This window comes from Chiloscyllium punctatum, chromosome 38 (genome assembly GCF_047496795.1).
Source record: "Chiloscyllium punctatum isolate Juve2018m chromosome 38, sChiPun1.3, whole genome shotgun sequence".
Lineage (NCBI taxonomy): Eukaryota > Metazoa > Chordata > Chondrichthyes > Orectolobiformes > Hemiscylliidae > Chiloscyllium > Chiloscyllium punctatum.
In genome coordinates, this window is record NC_092776.1 from 42,931,733 (window position 1) to 42,955,181 (window position 23,449).

The window sequence follows — 23,449 nt, forward strand, 5'->3', positions numbered from 1 at the left end:
TTCGGAGCGACGTTCCTACATCACCTGATGAAGGAGTGTCGCTCCGAAAGCGAGTGTGCTTCCAATTAAATTTGTTGGACTATAACCTGGTGTTGTGTGATATTTAACTTTGTATGCCCCAGTCCAACACCGGCATCTCCGAATCATAATCCAATCAAGGATCTCATAGTCAATGAGACCCAACTGGTTCCACTGACTACATCCCTCCCTTCCTAAGTCTGGGGTGTAGGCCTGATTTTCTCTGGCAGCTTCTCCTGGGAAGTTTTCACCGCCGGTCTAGTTCCACTCATTTGAACTCTGGCACGGGCAGCATGTACTGGACTGTAGCTTGTCTCTTGCATCTGGAGTATCTCAGGACAGTTTCTGCCTCTTCTTCTGGCAGTAATGGTAGTGAGGCTGTATCTATCTCAGCTCTGAGGTGTCCTTGATGCCAGACAGAGGGGGAGAACCCATGGTTTCTGACAGGCTTCCTGGTTGTTTTGAGGTGGCAGTATGTTTTGCTCCTGCCCCATTTGCGATGTAACACTTTTCAGGTGATTCATATGTTTGTTCAGGACCGCCTCACCGGCCTGAACTTTGTATGTCATGGGACCTGACCTTATGATAACCTTCTCTCATACACATTTTTCGTGGTTCTGGCATCGAATTTTATCTCCTGAAGTAAACTGTCTTTTTTCACTTCAAGGAAGCATGTGGCTGGCATTTCCATTCTTGCTGCTGTTTCACCCACTGCCACAGGTCTGGGAATATCAGATTTAACCTGGTGCGGAGTCTTCTCCTCATTAGCAACTCTGCTGAAGCTATCACTGTATTTGCATGAGGGGTGGTCCTATAATTGAACAGGAACTGGATAGTTTGGTATTGAATAAAGCTGTAGCCATTCCATTAAGCCTGCCTTCAATGTTTGGACCACACCTTTTGACAGACCCATTGGGCAATGGATAGTGTGGATCTGTTGGAACATGGCAAATACCATCTGACTTTAGGAAATACTGGAATTCCTCACTGGTAAATGATGTCCCATTATCTGTGACCAATACTTCCTGGAGTCTGCGTATCGCAGACGATGTTCCCAGCTTTTCAATTGTCTTCCCTGAGTTTGCCAACTACTTTGAATAGATATCTATAATGACCAAGAACATTGAGCCCAAGAAATGACCAGCAAAGACTACCCGAGTGTACCCGAGTCCAGGCTTTACCTAGCAATTCTCCACATTTAGGGGTTCTGGGCAAACTGGGCACTGCCACACCAATGCAATTATGTTGGCATCCAATCCTGGCCACTAGACATAACTTCTTGTTAACATCTTAATTTTGGAAATCTCTGGATGACCTTGGTGGAGTTCAGCCAGTATCTGGTGGTGAGCTTTATTTGGGACAATCACTTTTGCTCCCCATCCTCTGTGGTGATCTGACCTCACTGGTTCCAGAAAAGTTTCAAGCTTAGTTGTGATGGCTCTTTCCCCCATTACCTCCAGTTGTTTCAGTTTTGGAAGGATGGGATCTTTTTGTGTCCCAGATGGATATTGTCAGCAGTGACCAGAAGAGCATCCAGAAAGTTTAAAACCAGAATGGACTCTTCCAGGGAGGCACCACCAGTGAAGTATCTGCCAGTGGGAGGTGGCTCAAGGCATCCACATTAGCCATTTGGCCTCCTTGATGGTGTTCTTGTACACCTAGAGAATAAGGATCCATCCCTGAATTCAATCAGAAGCTATGGGCAACACCAACTTGACTTTTTTAAATAGGCCTTGTGGAGGTTTGTGTTCTGTAACTATAAAATTTTCATGTCTGTAAAGGTATTGGTGGAACTTCCTCATACCAAAAATGACGGCCAAACCTTCCTTGTCTATCTGGGCACATTTGCACTCAGCATCAGCCAAAGTCCGGGAAGCATCCATTGGACCAACAGATACCATACGGGATGCATCACATGTCAGCACTATCTCTCGCTTTGGATCATAGTGGGTCAACACCCAGGATGACAATAACTTCTTTTTCACTTTACTAAAGGCTACTTCTTGACAACGTGACCATTTCCAAGGCTGACCCATTTTCAAAGCAGATGCAAGAGTGCCAAACTCCGGTACAGACATGGGAGCTGGACACCTTTGGTCACCCTGACTTTATCTTCCAATGGGTGTAACATAGTTGACTCTGTAACCCAGGTAGGTCATTTGGGGTGCCTGGAACACACATTTTTCCCTTCCAATGCATATGCCCAACCAGGAGAAATGTTTAAGCATTATATCCAATTCTTCAAGTGCTCTTTATTAGTCTTCTCAATTGTTAGCACGTCATCCAAATAAATAGCAACCTGGGGTAGACTTTGTAAAATATTCTTCATCATCTGCTGGAAAAGGGGTGTAAGCTAATGGTACCCCAAATCGCAGTCTTGTATATTGGTACAAATGCTTATGGGTATTAATTGTGGTGTACCTCTGGGTCACCTCACCTCGTCACAATTGTACTTAATGTGGCTCATGTCCAGCTTCGTGAACGGCAGCCACCCCCACTAATTTTGTGTACAAGTCTTCCATGCAAACGATTAGATATTTATCCAATTATAAGAAGCAGTTTATCATTTGCTTAAAATCCCCACAAAAGCAAACCAAGCAGTCAGGCTTCACAATCAGCATGACCGGTGATGCCCATTCCCCAAACTGCACTGGTTTAGTGATTTCTTCATTTTCCAGCCTCCTGATTTCCATCTCTACTTCTGCCTGTAAGGCACATTGCACTGGGTGGGCCTTGCAAAATCATGGAATTGTTTCTTGATCAACATATAAAGTGGCTTTGGCCTCTATGATCGTCTCTAGCCCTTCCTGAAAAACTCCTGGGTATTTCATTAGAACTGTATTTGGGCAGCAATTTTGTAATCAAAAACTATTAAGCCATTCAAGGTGAATCATTCCCAACTAATTCCACCCCAGTCGGCTTGGAGCTGAGCCTCTTACTGCAATTAGTGGTAACTGCACCCAAATGCTTTTCATACGAGACTTGAACCAAAGTCATACCATTAATCCATAACGGTTCCCTGGTGTATGTTCTCAGTCTGGGTGATATCTTGCCATTGAAATAACTGCGCAGAAGCGGGCATCCGTCAGCAAGTCACCCTTTATTTATCTGTGTACAGTACACAGGCTGTGGCCAGCTGCATCCCTGTTTTTTCTTTTTATTTTCTTTTTTTCTTCTTTTTTTTCACCTAACTGCGGTGGTGTTTATTTTTTTCCCCAGCACCCATGTTGTGTGTACAGGTGTGAGACACAGTGAAAGACACAAGGTACACAAATCTTTATTCAATTTCCACCACCAGGAAGATAGGAAAACACCCGAGTGGCCAGTGACAAGCAGTGCCCTTCACATCAAAGGGCAATACTGTGTGACGCTTACCCTTTTTTTTTCTTTTTTCTTTTCAGTGACAAGCAGTGGTCCTTCACATCAAAAGTCCCCTGTTTATTTATTTTTTTTTTTTTTTCCCTAACCCCCACACTACCGCCTAACTGCGGTAGTGCTTATTTTCCCCCAGCACCCATGGTGTGTGTGCAGATGTGAGACACAGTGAGAGACACAAAGTGCACAAAACTTTATTCAATTTCCTCCACCACGAAGATATGAAAAACACCCAGGTGGCCAGTGACAGGCACTGCCCTTCACATCAAAAGGCAATGCTGTGTGATCAAAAACAGTGAAGGGGAGGGTAGGGACTAAATCAAAATAGAGTTGAAGGGGGAATCCCACGTTTGTAGCTGTCAGCCAGGGCTCCCTGATTGGCCCAGGTTAACAACCCCAATCAAGGATCATGCAATCAACAAGGTCCACCTGGTTATAATCACTACATGGTTCGAAGGGAATGTAAATATGGATTGTTGCATTCCATACATGCCCTTTAATGCACAGTTTGTACTTAAACCCATTTCATTAAACTAAATGTCCAAATTTACTATGTAAGAATGAGCAATTATAGCATTTTTACTGTTCATGTAAAAGATCAAATGTTTTCTGTTTTAGGATTATAAACTGAAATTCAATTGCAGCATATTATTTTGAACTGTGCAATGATATGCTACCTTTAAAAAACAGTGGAGGGAAAATGTGAGACTGAGCAGAACCCACAGCCTTTTGAGCCAAGGAATTTCTACCTGATGACAGCCCTGTGTCCAGTTGAACAGCATAGTGTTAAAAGCTGTAAGGGCCTGGGCAGCAGAGAAAGTACCAACCAGACCCCCAAAACAGAAAGCATCTCTCTGTATATGGAAAAAGACATATGGGACACTCAATTATGGCATATAGCAGAAGAGCAAGGACATCATGTTTGAGTTGTACAGAGCATTGGTTAGGCCACAGCTGAGTTTTGTGAAATTCTGGTCACCTCACCAGAGGAAGGATATAATAGCACTAGAGAGGATAGAGAGGAGATTCACCAGTATGTTACCTTGGATGGAAAAATTGAGCTGTAAGGAGAGACTAGATAGGCCTTGTATTATTTTCTTTACAGCAGCGAAGGCTGAGGGGGGGACATGATTGAGGTGTATAAGATCATGAGAAATAAGGACACGGTGAATAGAGAGCAGCTGTTCCCCTTGGTTGAGGGGTCAATCACAAGGGTCATTGTTTTAGGGTAAGGGGCAGGAGATTCAGAGAGGGTTTGAGGAAAAATGTTTTTCACTCAGAGGGTGGTGGGAGTCTGGAATGCAATGTCTGGGAAGGTAGTAGAGGCTGAAACCTTACAACCTTTAAAATATATTTGGATGAGCACTTGAAATATAAAATTCAAGGATATGGGACAAGTGCAGAAAATTGGGATTAGTGCACCTTTATTGATAATAATTTTGGTGTAGACTTGAAGGGCCAAAAGGCCTTTTCTGTGCTGTATCACTCTATGACTCTATGATCCTACAAGGGAACACAGTAGGCTGTCACCAAAGGTATACTGCTTGCCAATTTCCTGGCTAAAGTCGACGTATCTCATTGTGTCACATGATATTTACTCCCAATTCAATCATTTCCCTCTCTTCCTGTTCACACTCTCCCAAGAGGGCATGCAATTACTAACTATGGAACTGGTACTATTCCGTGCTTTTGGTTTGTATTTGTATTAGTTTATCGGCCATTTACTTTCATCTAATTGAGTGAAAATTTTGACTTTTTTTCTTTCACAATTCAGTAAATGTAACAAGTAGCTCACCTTATGGTTCTAATTTCTTCACATTCAACAACCATATCTTGCACTGTATAATGGTGCTTGACCCTCAAAAGCTTTTTCATCACAGAAGCTTTCACCTTCCAGATAACATGTTAATTAATTATTTTAAAATTAAAAATTTTAAAACTATTTCATGCATGGGAAAAGCAATCTAAATATCTCCAATGATCTAAGCTTTAAGATTAACTGAAAGACTTAGCTTTACATGTTGATCAAATTATTCACACATTCAAAACTAAAAGCTAATTGAATTCAGTACATACACCAAAATGATTTTCTCCTTAACTGTTACCATAATCTGAATGGATACTGGTAACAATTTGGGAAATATATATTTATGAAATAAATTTTGTACTTTTTCCTTTTATATTTACAAGGATGACTTGAGAATACACAACTCTGGAAAAGAGAAGTATTAACAGAAAGCTGATAGAGGTCTTTAAATTATTAGCAAAATTGATTCTATTTGTGGGTTTGTTCAGAACTGAGAGTATAAACAAAACAGAACCAATAATAAAAGAAATTAAAAGATTTAGGTGTAATCTCCTTTACATACAGTAGCGAGATTGTGGTACTCACTTTCCCATGAAATGACTGAAGCAGTAGCATTAATGCTTTAATGATGGTCTTGACACACATAACTGTTCGTGGAGGTAGACAAGGGGCTATCAGTCAGCATGATTCCTGAATTGCTAGATTGTTAAACATTGTGTCAGTGTCAGTTGGAGAAATTACACATAGAATTAAGCTATGGAGAGAAAATCCCCAGGGAAGGATGAGAGTCCCAATCACCTTCAGGAAGTAAGATTGTGCATTATTATGGTGAAGTGTGAAAAAAAACAACCTTGCTTGGAAAGAAATAGTTAAAATCATTGAGGATAAACTGGAGTGAGTTTTTTTACATAGAAGCAAAGCTTGCAGTTCAGGATAATGTGATCACCAATGAACCTCAGGTATTTAGTACCAGGCAACCTGATTTGAGGATATAAGGCCAACATATGGGTTTAGAAGAATGACAGACCACTTTGCTGCAGTCCTAAGGAAAAAAAACAGAGCTAGAGTTGACAGGGACCATTATCGCAAAAATTGAAAAGGACTACTCTCATGGTGTAGTAGCAACAGTAGATGAAAAAATATATGAGGATTATAAAATAACTGTAAATCAGGTACTACTAGAATGTAGTCTACCTGCTAACTGCCTTCGTGTCTAGGATCTATTCACAATGTTGTCAAGAGGCCAGAGTTTTCACAATTAAATATGATAAATGCATTTCTAATTTAGCTTTATAAATAAATGAAAACAAAGTAACTAAAATTCAATAACTGTTCAATGTTGTAGAACTTTTCATTAAAGGAAGTGAGGATTGTAATGCTTCCTCTGTCACATTACCATTTATATGAGTTGAAACAGGGCATACAGAGATTAGAAAAATGATATAGTTAGATTATGTGACTGGGCAAAGTTGTGACAATTGAAATATAAGTGAGAAAGTGTGAAATTGTTCATTTTACCAGGAATAAAATTAAAAATATTATCTAAATAGAGAGAGACTGCAAAGCTCTGAGATGAAAAGGGATCTCAGTCTTCTCATATATAAATTGCAAAAGATTAGTATGCAGGTTTAGCAAGTAATAAGGACGCTAACAAAATATGATCATTTATCATGTGGAGAGTTGAATAAAAGATAGGAAAGTCATGCTTCAGTTATAAAGGGTAATGGTGAGACCACATCTGTAGGATTGTGCAAAGTACTGGTCACCTTATTTAAGATTGGATGTAAATACACTGGAGGCAATACAGACAATGACGTGTAGAATGGCAAATTGTCGTATGTAGAAAGGTTAGACAGGGTAGGCTTGTATCCATTGGAATTTAGAAGAGTTAAGAGTTAACTTGACTGAAACATAAGGTCCTGAGCGGTCTTGACAGTGTAGATGAGGAGAGGATGAATTAGAATTAGAATCCCTACAATGTGGAAACAGGCCCTTCAGCCCAAAAATCCACACCCACCCTCCAAAGAGTAACCCACCCAGATCCATTCCCCCACCCTATATTTACCCCTGACTAATAACCTACACTATGGGCACTTTTAGCATGGCCAATTCACTTAAACTGCACACGTTTAGATATGCAGACATGGGGAGAACGTGCAAACTCCACAGAGAATCACCTGAGGCTTGAATCAAACCCAGGTCCTTGGCGCTGTGAGGTGGCAATGCTAACCACTGAGCCACCGTGCTGCCCAGATGTTTCTTCTTATGGGAATTTCTAGAATCAGAGATCACTGTTTGAAAATCAGGGTTGTCCATTTAAAATAGGGATGAGGCAAAATATTTTCTTCCAGAACTTTGAAAGTCTTTGGAATGTTCTTCCTGAAAAGATGGGACAAGCAGAATCCTTGAATATTTTAAAATAATAGGTAAATAGATTCTTGTTAATCAAAGTATTGAAAAATTACCAGGGGTAGATAGAAAGCAGATTTGAGGTTCAATCAGATCAACTATAATTTTATAGAATGGTGGGGCAGTTTTGAAGGATTAAATGGCCTACATAAGCTCCTAATTTATATGTTCATTTTTTTTTTAGATTCACTACAGTGTGGAAACAGGCTCTTTGGCCCAACAAGTCCACACCAACACTCCAAAAAGTAATGCACTTAGACCCAGTCCCCTACATATATGCCTATTCAAAATTTATGAGTTAATATTTGAGTCTTATTGGTACACGACCCAGATGAGGGGAAAACCTTGACTTTTGAAGAAGGCAATAATTAAAAAACAGTTTAACCTTCTTAAATAGGCAGTAATGGAAAATTTCAAAAGGGGAGGAAGGGGATTTCTCTCCTCTTTTACAAGCAACTGGCAGTTGCCAAACTTCCTGCTGGCATCACAAATAAGACCACATTGAAGTTGTCATTTGTCAACAGAGCTGTAAGGGTCACAATCTATAAATTATTGCAATCATATTTTTACATTGATTGATTATAATGATCGAGGGGTTTACTTTGCTACCTTTTCGAGATGCTTAAGTGCCATCATTCTCTGTTCTGTCAGTGAATCTTCACCCATAATTATAAAAACATCATCCCTTTGGCTTTCAAATTCCTGGAAAATTACAAAAAACATGACACTGTTCACAATACAATATAAATACTGTAACAAACTAAAAATAATTTAAGAATTTTTTCCTTTGCCCTGCTGAAAAATTAGAGTAAAATTTGTGTAACTGATCAGGAAAATTCACAGAGATATGTAAATATGCATAACGACTAGTAGAGAGAGCAGATAATAAAGCATACAGTGTTCCAGGCATCATAACTAGGGCATAGCCTGAAAGAGGAGGGAGTTATGCTGAACCTATGTAGAACATTAGTTCGAAGTCAACTGGAGCACTATGTCCTGTGTGCCACACTTTAAAACTGATATGAATGCAGTACTGTACAGAAGAGGTTTACAAGAATGAGTTCATGGATGAAAAACACCATTTATGAGGATAACTTGGGGAAATCTGACAAAAGAAATCTGATAGAAGTTTTCAGCATCATGAGAACTGTGGACAAAAAAGATAGGGAGAAACTGTTTCACTCATAAGAAATTGAAAACCATTCAGCTTTTGTTTTTCAAAAGGAAATGTAGTTAGAATGCAATGCCTGGATTTGTGGTAAGTTAAAAATCACACAACACCAGGTTATAGTCCAACAGGTTTAATTGGAAGCACGCTAGCTTTCGGAGCGACGCTCCTTCATCAGGTGATAGTGGAGGGCTCGATTGTAACACAGAATTTATAGCAAAAATTTGCAGTGTGATGTAACTGAAATTATACATTGAAAAATTGATTGTCTGTTAAGCCTTTCATCTGTTAGAATACAGTGATAGTTTCACTTCTTTCATGCGTAAATCACAAAACCTTTTTTTAAAAGTTGCATTCTCGGGTTAGCTGTTAACAATGGTGATAGCTAGACAATATATTGAAGGTGTTAGCCCCCTGTGTTCTCTGTCTATGCCATGATGTTTAGATTGATTCTAATCTAAAAAGTGAGATATAACAGACTTTTACATAAATTCATGCAGTTTTTGAGCTCAGAGTTCTACATGAATGTATGCAGTTTTTAAGCAAAGTGCAATGTAACTCTGCAAGTACAAATTCACCCCACAAAATATATGTGTGCATGTGGGTCTTTGTCTGTCTGTGTGTGTGTATCTGTCTGGGGTGGGGGTTGTGAGTGTGAGAAAGTGTGTGTATGTGTGTGTGTGTGTAGTGAGTGCAGAGTGTCTTAAGTCTGTGGGGGGTGCATGTGTGAGTGTGGGAGTGTGTGTGTCTATAAGGGTGTGTGTGGGTGTCTGTGTGCGCATCCGTGTGTGCCTGTGTCCGTGTAGGAATATCACACACACACAGATATTCCTACACACACACAATCTCACATACACATGGACACACTTTCTCACACTCACAACCCCCACCCCAGACAGACACACACACAGACAGACAAAGACCCACATGCACACATATATTTTGTGGGGTGAACTTGTACTTGCAGAGTTACATTGCACTTTGCTTAAAAACTGCATACATTCATGTAGAACTCTGAGCTCAAAAACTGCATGAATTTATGTAAAAGTCTGTTATCTCACTTTTTAGATTAGAATCAATCCAAACATCAGGCCATAGACAGAGAACACAGGGGGCTAACACCTTCAACATATTGTCTAGCTATCACCATTCTTAACAGCTAACCCGAGAATGCAACTTTAAAAAAAGGGTTTTGTGATTTACACATGAAAGAAGTGAAACTATCACTGTATTCTAACAGATGAAAGGCTTAACAGATAATCAATTTTTCAATTTATAATTTCAGTTACATCACACTGCAAATTTTTGCTATAAATTCTGTGTTACGTTCGAGCCCTCCACTATCACCTGATGAAGGAGCGTCGCTTTGAAAGCTAGTGTGCTTCCAATTAAACCTGTTGGACTATAACCTGGTGTTGTGTGATTTTTAACTTTGTACACCCCAGTACAACACCGGCATTTCTAAATCATGGATGTGTGGTGGAGGTGGATTCATTTGAGGCATTCAAGAGGTCATTGAATGATTATTTAAATAAAGAGTCATAGGGAATAAACCAGGTGATTGACACCAAATCAAAATGCTTGATAGGCAGAATGACCTTCTGCATCACAAAAATTGTGTAATTTTGTGATTGTGCTCATTATGGTTCTTTGTTCAAAGAATTCAAAATATACACCACTACCATCCTTATACTTCATGGTGCTCCATTTTCCTCTGCTACAAAAAATATTCAATAGTCTTCCTGAATTTCTACCTGTGAAAAAGAATCACAAGCAAGTTTCTCCCAGCTTCAGTTCCGCAAAATTCAACTTGTCACTGAATCCAATCCAGAGGAAATGTTAAAACCCGTATAATTTTAGAAGTCTATTACATTTCCTAGGCCTTTTCTGCTCCAGTAGAAATAGTCCTAGTTTCTCACATCTCTTTGACCAATATTGTTCAATCTTTGCATCATTCTAATAAAGCAATGCTGTGCATATCTACAAAAGTATGAGGAGGCAATGGCCTAGTGGTATTATCACCAGACTGTTAATTCAAAGAATCGGGTAATGTGCTGGGTGTGTGGGTTTGGAACCCACCATGGCAGATGGTGGAATTTGAATTCAACAAGTATCTGGAATTAAGAGTTTAATAATGACAATGAGTTGATTGTTGGAAAAACCCATCTAATTCATTAATGTCCTTTAGGGAAGGAAATCTGCCATCCCTACCTGGTCTGGCCTACATGTGACTCCAGACCCACAGCAATGTGGTTGACGCTTAAACTGACATCTGGACAATTAGAGATGGGTAATAAATGCTGGCCTAGCCAATGATGCCCTCATCTGGTGAATGAATTAAACGTACTTAATACTTCAAGCACTGGCATAAACAGTGCTGTATTTTTGTATTGTGCCTTTATTAGTGGACTATAAACCCCACCTATAGAATATAAAATGCAATTTATATAGCTTTATCTACCTATATTTCCACTTTCAGGGAAATGCATACTTCAATTTCTACTATTATCATGTGTCACTTTATGGAGATACCAGTGTTCAGAAAATTATGGCCAAAAGCTCTGGTATCTTCCTTCTGACTCCTTTCAAAGCATGTTATCTCTAATAATTAATGCCAGTTCTATTCTATACTTATTTTCACCAAGATTTGAAAAATAAACAAAATTTCTTTATTTAATAGCTCCCCATATTTCACCCTCAAAATGAGCATCACAACGATATCCCAACTTTATTTTTCTATCAGCTACTTTTTTGAGAATCTATACCTGGAAAATATTGTCAGATATCTCTCTGTCATATGGCGGCACTTGCTTAAAGCAACAATATTCAGGAACTCCAGAATTTCTAAGCATCAGTAATCGAAAACGTTTGGAGAGATCCAGTTTTTTATCTGGCACAAAATTAAACTCTTCTTGTATTTGGTCTAATCTAAAGTATTCAGGAGCATATTGGCCCTCCTCAGTTGCATACTGTTAAAGAAAAACAAAAGCATAAATTACACCCTTGAACTTAATTTGAATTTTTTATCAAAAAAAATGTAACTGTAGAATAATGGTAAATATAATTTATTATCATTTATTCGAGGCACTTGACAACAATTTTTTACTTTAAGAATTAGAATTCCTACAGTGTGGAAACAGGCCATTCGGCCCACAAGTCCACACCGACCCTCCGAAGTGTAACTGACACAGACCCATTTCCCTATGTTTACCCCTGATTAATGCACATAACGTAGACATCCCTGAGCACTATGGCAACTTAGCATGGCCAATTCACCAAACCTGAACATCTTTGAATTGTGGGAAGAAACCGGAGCACCCAGAGGAAACCCACACAGACACAAGGAGAATGTGTAAACTCCACACAGATAGTCACCCGAGGCTGGAATCAAACTTGGGTCCCTGGTGCTGTGAGGCAGCAATGCTAACTATTAAGCCACCATGCTGCCTATAATGTGAAAAGAAACACAATGGACAATTTTTGAAAATAAAAGCATCATTCTGTTGTGGTAAACAACAAACACATAGAATCTTTCCACTAACCTTAATTACTTGCATTAAATCTGAATTCTGCGGATCATTGGGATCCACCCTGGCTTTTCTCGCCCACTCAGCAAGTTTCTGCAAATCATTCAACCAAGACATCCCAATTGATGCAATAGCATCCACGCTGACATGAAATGAAGATAGAAAACCATTTTGACACATTAGTTTGCATGGTTTGCTTTATGCTTCTGACAGAGTCAGTTCTTTTTACTGCTAGTGTAAGTTTCTTCTGTAAACTGATGGAGTGAAATTAGCATGAAGAACTTTCAACTGAAATGACGATGCTTACTGACATAGTTCCTGTGTAACATAAGACAAGTGTGGCAGAATAATCTTAAAACAATCCGAAACCCACTTGCAATAGATCCAGTTGTGAACTGACAGATGATTATAACTGACAGGATCACATTATATAGAATTGTAGAGCCTTATCTATTGTCACCATCTGTGTAGAGACTGATAACAAGATATTTATGTTTCTAGTGAATGGAACACACGATCAAACGATCACAAGATTGAGGAACACACAAGATTTCAAGACTTCTGTGGTAACAAACTGTAACCAACAGTAAACAAACACAAAACAAAAATAGAAATTGCTGGAGAAACTCAGCAGACCTGACAGCATCTGTGGTGATAAAACAGAGCTAAGTTCTTGAGGTGGGGAGTGTTGCTTAAAAAAGAGACCTTGGGACACAGGTGCCCAGTTTCTTGAAGGTGGAGTCACTGATAGACAAAGTAATGAAGATACACTTGCCTTTATTGGTCAGCACATTGAGTATAGGATTTGAGATGTCATGTTGCAGTTGTACAGGATATTGGTTAGGTTACTTCTGGAATACAGCATTCAATTCTGGTCTGCCATAGGAAAGATGTTGTTAACCTCAAAAGGGTTCAGAAAAAATTTACAAGGATATTGCCAGAATTTGAGGGTTTGAGCTATAGGGAGGGACTGAATAGCCTGGGGATGTTTTCCCTGGAGTGTCAGAAGTTAAGGGGTGATCTTATAGAGGTTTATGAAATAATAATGGGCATGGATAGGGTGAATTACCAAAATCTTTTTCCCACAGTAGGGGAATCCAAAACTAGAGGCCAAAGGTTTAAGGTGAAGGGGGATACATTTAAAAGAGATCTGAGAGGCAATTGTTTCATGCAGAGGGTGGTGTGTGTATGGAATGAACTCCAGAGGAGGAGGCTGGTACAGTTACAACATTTAAAAGTCACCTGGATGGGTATATGAATAGGAAGGATTTAGAGAGATATGGACCAAAAGTTGGCAAATGGGATTAATTTGGGATATTTGGGCACCTTAGGCAAGTTGGACGGTAGAGTCAGTTTTTGTGGTATAGAACTCTATGACTCCAAGAGGTAGCTTCTGTTGAATTTCTCCAGCAATTTCTGTTTTGGTTTCAGATCTTCAGTTCTTTCTTTTACTTTAGTGAATAAATGCAATTTTTAGGTAAATTATCTTCTAAACTATGAAAAGGTGTGCCCAGTCAACTTCTAGAATTACTAAAAAAAATCTTGCCGTTGTTCTTGTTTATACCGTCCTTTAAATTGACATTTTATTCTCCTGGATACGGTCCAAAGCTATTCTGTATTCCCATTGGCCTACTTGCTTTTCACTTTTCAAGCCTAGTAACTTCAAATCCCAGAACCGACTTTCACATATGTGGGTTACACTGGAAATTCTTTCTCTTTAGCCCAAAATAAGCAAACCTTCTGGATATCTAATGAACTGAGTCTTTTCAATCTGAGTGTGAACTGCATGGTGCAGGTCTGCATGGTGAATTACAGGGTCAACATTTTCACTGCTTCAGGTACATGACTGACTGCCCTTATATTCTTGCTGTCTCTTAGATTCTATCAGATGTGCTTGAGTCTGTGAGATTCAATGAGATTTTAAGAGACCCTATAACCTGATACTACAATGATTTGCAATGAACTCTTCCCTTCCAAAGGCCATATTCATCAGAATCACATGGGTCTTGTCTCCTATTCAATGTTAATTCATTATCCTCTGGGCCTGAGGTCAATTCTACTTGAAATCAAATTGACAACTTAAATTATTTTTAAATCGTAAAATTTCTACTACCTATCTATGAGACATGGAGTCTAAGGCCTTAATTTTCATTGAATTAGATAAGTTCCATGTCTTAACCAAAATGCAGTGAGAGCCTGGAGTCCTGAAGTTCTGTCTCTGATTCAGCAGCCACTAGTTTTGTCGACAGAGCTGGTTTGGAAATGAGGCAGGAGATATTTCATACAATCACAGTTTCCAGAGGCCATGGCACAGTTAAAAGTGAAGCTGCCTTCAAACAGAAGCAATTTCTATGACCAAGTTTCTAAAACGTAATGTGTAGGCTTTAGATATTGAAGAGAAAGATCTAAATTTCTTAGAGTTCTTTCAGAGGTCAGGTACCTGTTTAAAAGAGGTTAGATACCACTTGAAGATTACTAAGAATCAAAATAAAAGTGTGTAAAAAATGGATAAGGTCTTTGAAACTATGTGGCCTTTAAATTTGTACAATAAAAAGCCATCTTGCAGTTGAAAAGTATTAATAGCTTCAATTTCAATGGAGGTTTGTTGACACAAGCCTGAGGCTTAATATTTAGATTTAGATTACTTACAGTGTGGAAACAGGCCCTTCAGCCCAACAAGTCCACACCACCCCGCCGAAGTGCAACCCACCCATACCCCTACATTTACACCTTACCTAACACTACGGGCAATTTAGCATGGCCAATTCACCTGACCTGCACATCTTTGGACTGTGGGAGGAAACCGGAGCACCCGGAGGAAACCCACACAGCACGGGGAGAATGTGCAAACTCCACACAGTCAGTTGCCTGAGGCGGGAATTGAACCCAGGTCTCTGGCGCTGTGAGGCAGCAGTGCTAACCACTGTGCCACCGTGCCGCCCTAATATTGTAGGATTCTAATAAGTAGTTCTAACAGCTTATTGCTATCATACCATGGGATGGGGGGATTCTGTCTTTGATCTAGTGATAGAAATTCAAATATTAGTTCTTAATGGGAATTAAGTACTACGTTAGGTAACACAAACTTGGGCATAATGAAAAAACTAGCAGTAACTTAGGGCTGGATTTAACAATTTGGGGAGGGAGTTGATTTGCTGTTTAGTATCCATATTCACATTGCCAACATTTTGAAAATAGGAAGATAAAGCATATGGGTCAAAGGCCTGCACACTACTGACCAAATATTGATGCAACTCTAATGCAAATTGCATATTTCAGACTCCCTCCCTCACCATTGCAAATTAAATGGCGTTGGGCTAGCCTTTAAAAATGACAGTTCACACTGACTCAACACTGATATCTTCTACAAACCTACCAAGTCCCACAGCTACCTGGATTACACCTCCTCCCACCCTACCTCCTGTAAAAATGCCATCCCTTATTCCCAATTCCTCTGCCTCCACTGTATCTGCTCCCAGGAGGCTGAGTTACACCACAGAACACATCAGATGGCCTCCTTCTTTAAAGACTCCAATTGCCCCTCCCACATGGTTGATGATGCCCTCCAGGGAATCTCATCTACTCCCTGCACCTCCGCCCTCGAACCCCAATCCTCCAAACGCAACAAGGGTAGGACCCACTGGTCCTCACCTTCCACCCCACCAACCTCTGAATACATCGCATTATCGTCTGCCATTTCAGCCACATAGAAACAGACTCTACCACCAGAGATATATTTCCCTCCCCACCCCTTTCTGCTTTCCATAAAGACCATTCCTTCCACGACTGTCTCATCAGGTCCACGCCCCCAACAACCCACCCTCCCCTCCCGGCACCTTCCCCTGCTAACACAGGAATTGCAAAACCTGCCCCAGACCTTCCCCCTCACCTCCATCCAAGGCCCCAAAGGAGCCTCCCACATCCATCAAGGTTTCACCTACACTTCCACACATGTCATTTGCTGTATCTGAGTGCATCTGAGTACATCAGAGAACATCTCCACCAAACAGCCCTGCTCCGCCAAGGACTTACAGGTCCTGCATCCTTACAGGGCTTCCTCCATCACCACTCCCTAACCACCCGACGTCTGGAGGAAGAACACCTCATCTTCTGCCTTAGGACCCTCCAACCCTATGCCATCAATGTGGATTTCACCAGTTTCCTCATTTCCCCTCCCCCCACCTTATCCCAGTTCCAACCTTCTAGATCAGCACTGACCTCATGACTTGTCCTACCTGTCCATCTTCCTTCCCACCTATCCGCTCCATCCTCCCCTCCAACCTATCACCATTATCCCCACCTCCATTCACCTATCGCACTCTCAGCTATCTTCCCCATAGCCCACACCCCCTCCCATTTATCTCTCCACCACCAAGGCTCCTGACCTCATTCCTGATGAAGGGTTTTTTGCCTAAACTTCAATTTTCCTGCTCCCTGGATGCTGCCTGACCTGCTGTGCTTTTCCAGCATGGCACGCTTGACTCCAATCTCCAGCATCTGCAATCCTCACTTACGCATAGTTCACACCAACTCATGAGACAAACCAGGTCTGAAGTTGGTAACCATTTGACAGGTAAACTCAAAAGCTATTTACAATTATATACACCATAATGAAATAAGGGATTAATAATAAGATTTTGTTTTGAAGAAACAAATGATAATTAAGTTGAATCATGAAAAGTGTTACAATCTTCATAGGCATTATTCTCATGATAACTACATCCTTGCAATGAACAATTCTGAAATTTACTATTTAATCATCTGTATTAATTTAATCCATTCATTAAATTTAAGATATTTTAAAAATCATTCATAGGTTGTGGGTGTTGCTGGCTAGGCCAGCAGTTATTGCCAATCCCTAGTTGCCCTTGAGAAGGTTGACCACTGCAGTCTATTTGGTGAGGTGCACCCACAATATCAAACATATTTCCCTGTTACAATGCATGAACAGTTGGCTGACCCCTTTGAATGAATTCAAAGGCTTTAATGAATTTGGCTTTGGAGTTTTGTGAACAAAATTTCTATAAAATCTCATTATGAATATATTACTGAGTTCCAAACCCATTAATGGATTTAACTCATCGAGAGGATCAAGAATTTTTTGTTTGATCTTGACATTTTTATTGGTTCCTAATAAGATTATGCTTTTAAATGATCTTTGAAATGGCTTTGCATTTATTTTGACAATTTTATAAGCATTTCAAACACTTCCCAATGTTGTTCAGGCACTCATGAGTTCTATTCTTGGGTGAGTAGGCACGTGGGCAAGGATACATAAAGAGGAATCGGATTAAGGAAATTATGGATCCTGGGCAAATGGGCAGGGAGGGATGGAGATTAGGGCTGAGAGTTAGTGGAACTGAGCAGAAGTTTCAGTAAACAGAGGTGGGCCATTTACACTGCCACCTCAACACCCGTTGCAGTTTTGCTTCCGCAGGCAACAGTCACAACTCCAGCAAATCCCTACCACCCCCCTGTGAAGAAAGTGTGGGTGAGCTTTGCATTTCAAGATGGGAAATCATAACGTCTGAAATTAGCCGAATTTCTGGTTCAGGATGAAAATCAACCCCTAACTTCTGAAGATAACTATAATAAATCAGAAATTGTTAGTTATCTGAAATAATTATTATATTATTGAAAAAGATATTTTAAAATACTTACGATGCATGGTTTGGCTCCATTTAGCCTGAAGTTTCTGTACTATGGGTAACTTTTACGTACAGAATACCATATTGTTGACGGCACTACCACAGGCACTAGAATGTGCAGCAGCAAAATGCAGAGACAGTAGTCCATGAAATGAGCCAGTATCTAACCAGGGCTTGACAAACAACCTATCACTTTTGATTTCATTGTTCTAATTAATATTCTATTTTTAGAACCTGAAAGTCCTCAACATTGACTCCAAAGTCCATGACTTTCTATGGCATCGAGTCAAACACGGATAAGGAAAGTCTCTGCTGATCGCCAACTATTTTTTCACCAAGCCCCTTCCAATTAGCAGGTGAATCACTGAAGTTTCATCTTGAACACCAGATGGAAGAAGCATTGATGATGGCAAGACCACTGAATGTTGTCTGAGTGGGGGGACTTCAATGTTCATCACCAAGTGTAGCTCAGTAGCACCACTGCTGAACAACATGGCCTAGTTCTAAAGGGCAAAATAACTAGACTGTGTCTCCGGCAGGTTTCTAGTTAATAAACAAGAAAGAAACACTTACCTGGCCTTGGCATCAACTCATCTCTTGCATATTCATCTGTCCATGCCTATATTGGTAAAATTGACCACTATACAGGCCTTCTGGAGACAAAAATAAATCTACAGGGCATCTTGCATTTTATTGTATGGCACTATCTATTATGCTAAATGGGATTAGATTTCAAGCAGATCCAGCAAATCAAACTGGGTAGACATGGGTGATAAGTGCCAGAATTATATTCAATTACAATCTGTAAACTTTTGACCTGACATTTCCCACTCAAATTACCATTATGCCATTGAATCAGTCCTGCTTCAATAAAGGGTGTAGAAGGGAATGTCAGGCATATCTAAAAATGCCATGTGAACCTAATGAAGTTATGATATTTGTATCCAAATAATAAGAAGAAGCTCTATTTGAGAAGCTGAACTAACCAAAGCTAAAACCAACAAATCAGACCTAAGATCTGCAGTCAGTTGCATTCTGCCACAAATTGTGGTGAATGACACTATTAACAGAAAGAACAGTCTCAATAAATACCCCTAACCTCATTTTTTGTGGTCCAGAACATCAGACCAAAAGACAGGGCTGAAATATTTGCAACTATGTTTAGCCAGAAGTGCTGAGTAGATGATCTGAGGTCTCCAACAACACAAACCTCAATTTTTGGTCAGTTTGACTCACTCCAATGTGTTGGAAAAAGTGCAAAAGATGTTTATGAGAGTGCTTCTGGATATGAGACATTCACTTGTAAGGAAAAATTGGAGAAGTTGTGTTTTTTCTTTGGAGAGAAGACAGCTGATAAGATTTGAAAAAACGTTTTCAAAATCACGTGGAGTATGGATAGAGTGGATAGGGAGAAATTGTTCCTATTTGTAAATAGATCAAGAACAACAGGGCATTTTGCAAAAGAAGGTGAGGTGAGAAAATTCACACAGCAAGTAGTTAGGCTCTGAAATGCTCTGCTTAGAATTAGGATGGAGACAGATTGAGTTGAGATATTCAAGAGGACATTGATCAATTATTTAAATAGACACATTGGTCAGAATTATTAGGAAAAGCCAAGAGATTGACACAAAGTTGAAATGCTCAGAGCTGGTGCAGACGTGTCAATTGACCTTTTTCAGCACTGCAATGATTCTGTGCTTTTCTCTATTACTTATGATTTAATGTGGTATTGATAGATCAGGTTTAAATGCTCTCCTTCAAATTCCAGTTTAGTTTTAATCTTTCTATTTTTCCACAAAATTCTATACTTTGCTATTTTACTTTTGGCTTATGGAAAATACATTAACTGGTATTTGGTCCTTTATATCTGAAAATACTCAGTTGTAAATTCATTCTCCTAAAAGCAAACTATTCAGTTCAGTTAATTTGTGCCACATTCCTTTTTATGAACTGAATCATATGCCTATCATAGAATTTTTAATATTTTTTTAAAAAACGTATTCATTTTCTGTGATGTGGACCTCACTGGCTGGCCAGCATTTGTTGCCCATCCCCAGTTGCCCTTGAGAAGGTGGTAGTGAGCTGCCTTCTTGAACTGCTGTAGTCCACCTACTGTGGGTTGACCACAATGCTATTGGGGAGAGAATTCCAGGATTTTGACCCAGCCACAGTGAAGGAACAGTGATATATTTCCAAATCAGGAGCGACTTGGAGGGGAACTTAAAGGTGGTGATGTTCCCATATACCTGCTGCTCTTCTCCTTCTAGGTGGAAGTGGTCATGGGTTCGGAAGGTGCTGTCCGCGAACTTTGGTGAACTTCTGCAGTGCATCTTGTAGACAGTACACACTGCTGCTACTGAGCATCAGTGATGGAGAGAGTGGATGCTTGTGGATACAGTGCCAATCAAGGGGATGCTTTGTCCTGAATGGTGTCAAGCTTCTTGAGTGTTGTTGAGGCTGCACTCATCCAGGTATATGGGGAATATTTCATTACACTCTTGACTTGTGCCTTGTAGTTGGTGGACAGGCTTTGAGGAGTCAGCAAGTAAGTTACTTATTCCTAGCTACTGATGAGCTCTTGTAGCCACTCTGTGTATGTAGTGAATCCAGGTGAGTTTCTCGTCAATGATAACCCCTAGGATGTCGATAGTGGAAGATTCATTGATGGGAATACCGTTGAATGCCAAGGGGTGGTGGTTAGATTATGTCTTATTCATGATGGTCATAGCCTGGCATTTGTGTGGCTTGAATGTTACTTGCCACTTGTCAGCCCAAACTTGGATATTGTCCATATCTTGTTGCATTTAAACATCATCTGCTTCAGTATCTGAGGAGTGGTAAATGGTGCTGACCATTGTGCAATGATCAGCAAACATCCCCATGTCTGACCTTATGATAGAGAAACAGCTGAAGATGGTTGAGCTAAGGACATGACTCTGAGGAACTCCTGCAGAGATGTCTTGGACCTCAGATGACTGTCCTCCAACAACCATGACCATCTTCCCAGGCATGACTCTAAGAACCAGAGAGTTGCCCCTTGATTCCAATTTTGCTAGGGTTCCTTGATGCCACACTCGGTCAAATGCAGCTTTGATGTCAAGGGCTGTGATTCTCGCCTCACCTCTGGAATTCAGCTCTTTTGTCCATATTTGAACCAAGGCTGTATTGGGGTCAGGAGTTGAGTGGCCATGGCAGAACCCAAACTGGGTGTCACTGAGCAGGTTATTGCTGAGCAGGTGCTGCTTTTGATGACACCTTCCATCACTTTACTGATGATCAAGAGTAGACTGATGGGTGATAATTGGTCGGGTTGGATTTATCCTGCTTTTTATGTACAGGACATTTGTGGGCAATATTCCACATTGTGGGGTAGATGCCAGTGTTGTAACTGCACTGGAACAACTTGTCTAGGGGAGTGGTAAGTTCTAGAGCACAAGTCTTCAGTACTATTGCCAGAATGTTATCAGGGCCCATAGCCTTTGCAGTATCCAGTGCTTCCAACCATTTCTTGATATCACATGGAGTGATTCAAATTGGCTACCTATAATGCTGGCAACCACTAGAGGAGGCCAAGATGGATTATCCACTCAGCACTTCTAGCTGAAGATTCCTGCAAAAGCTTCAGCTTTAACTTTTGCATTGATGTGCTGATGTACATCACTGAGGATGGGGATATTTATGGAGCTTCCGCCTCCAGTGAGTTGTTTAATCATCCACCACCATTTGTGATTGGATGTGGCAGGACTGCAGAGCTTAGATCTGATCCGTTGGTTGTGGGATTATGTAGCTCTTCCTATCACTTCCTGCTTATGCTGTTTAGCATGCAAGTAATTCTGTTTGGTGGCTTCACCAGGTCACCAAATCTTCAGGTATGCCTGATGCTGCTTCTGACATGCCTTTCTGCAGTGTCCATTGAAGCAGAATTGATCCCCTGGCTTGCTGGCAATGGTTGGGCGGTGGGGGGGGGGGGGGGGGGGGAGGTAGGGAAATATGCCAGGCTGTGAGGTTACAGACTGTGCTGGAGTACAGTTCTGCTGCTATTGTTGGACCAGCACTTCATAGATGCCCATTGTTGAGTTGCTAAATCTGATCGAAGTCTGTCTCATTTGGCAAGGTGATTGTGCCACACAACACAATGGATTTTATTCTCAATGTGAAGGTGAGCCTTTATCTCCACAGATTCTGTGATGTGGTCGCTCTTATTGATACTGTTATGGACAGATGCATCTGCAGTTGGCAGATTGATAAGGATGAGGTCAGGTATGTTGTTCCGTCACCACCTGCCACAGGCCTGGTCTAGCAGCTGTATGCTTTAGGACCTGTCCACCACTTTTGGTGGTGGACATCGAAATCCCCCACCCAGAGTACATTTTGTGCCCTTCCCTTCCTCAGAGCTTCCTCTAAGTGTTGTTCAACATACAGGAGTACCAATTCATCAGCTAAAGGAGGACAGTATCTGATAATCAGCAGGAGATTTCCTTGCCCGTGTTTAATCTGAAACCACGAGACTTCATGGGGTTCAGAGTCAATGTTCAGGACTCCCAGAGCAACTGCCTCCCGACTGTATACCACTGTGCTGCCACCACTGCTGGGTCTGCCCTACATATTGACTATTCTATTTTTATATTGAATCTAACAATGCTACGGTCACTTTTTCCTTATTATTTTCTATGTTACAGAAGTTGTCAGCAAAATTAACATATAAACAGCAAAAGCATGTGGAAAATGGACAAGTCAGCAAACGCAAAAGACAAGCAAGAAATAGATGATATAAGTCAGAAGCAGCTTAAAAAACATTTGGAATAGGACAGTTGAAGACAAGGAGATATTTACAACAGCAGTGAACAGGAACTGGAAACAAACCTAATGATGTAGAGGCCATAATGCTTCATATCTTTTGAGTTAGTCCTTCTCAGTCAAAAACTGTGCAGTCCAAATTACCTTTCTTTATAGGTTTTTGGTCTTGGTGCAGGTGGTGCAAGGGCAAGGCCATCTTTATCCACTCCCCATGAAACAGCATACAGTAGCTTTCCGGAAGTCAATAAAAAATATTCTTCAGATTTTGTTTCATCCAAAACAAATGGTACATCTGTGAACAAAAGAAACAACAAAATTATGAGACAAGTACTAGAAATGTGTAGTGTAGATGTATAAGACACCAGATTTAAGGGCAGGTTTTTCAATTTGGGTTGGGAACCTAGCTCCAACAGAAATTCAGAGCCCTAACCCATGCCACATAAGGGTTAGTGATTTTTTTAAAAATATCTATGAGATGTGGAAATCCCTAACTAAGCCAGCATTAATGTTTATCTCCAATTACCCTTTAGAAAGATAAACCGCTTTCTTGAACTATTACAGTTGATATGTTGTCAATGTATCCACAATGCAGTTGAAAGAAAATTCCAGCACTGTGAACAAATGACAGTGAAGGAATGGGTAATTCCAAATTAGCATGTCATGTGGTTTGGAGGGAATTTGCAGGTGGTGGTGGTCCCAT

The 23,449-nt window shown here is 40.4% G+C and overlaps 1 protein-coding gene across 1 annotated transcript in view; it reads right to left on the minus strand.

Annotated features, from left to right (window-relative positions):
* LOC140463271 (coiled-coil and C2 domain-containing protein 2A-like) overlaps positions 1-23,449 on the minus strand; it is a 128,575-nt gene that overhangs the window by 90,234 nt on the left and 14,892 nt on the right. The window contains exons 3-6 of the mRNA XM_072557028.1: positions 22,894-23,041; positions 12,320-12,446; positions 11,543-11,746; positions 8,219-8,311 (exon numbers count right to left, since the gene is read on the minus strand). Of these exons, the coding sequence (XP_072413129.1) occupies positions 8,219-8,311; positions 11,543-11,746; positions 12,320-12,446; positions 22,894-23,041 (572 nt within the window). The remainder of the gene's footprint in view (positions 1-8,218; positions 8,312-11,542; positions 11,747-12,319; positions 12,447-22,893; positions 23,042-23,449) is intronic.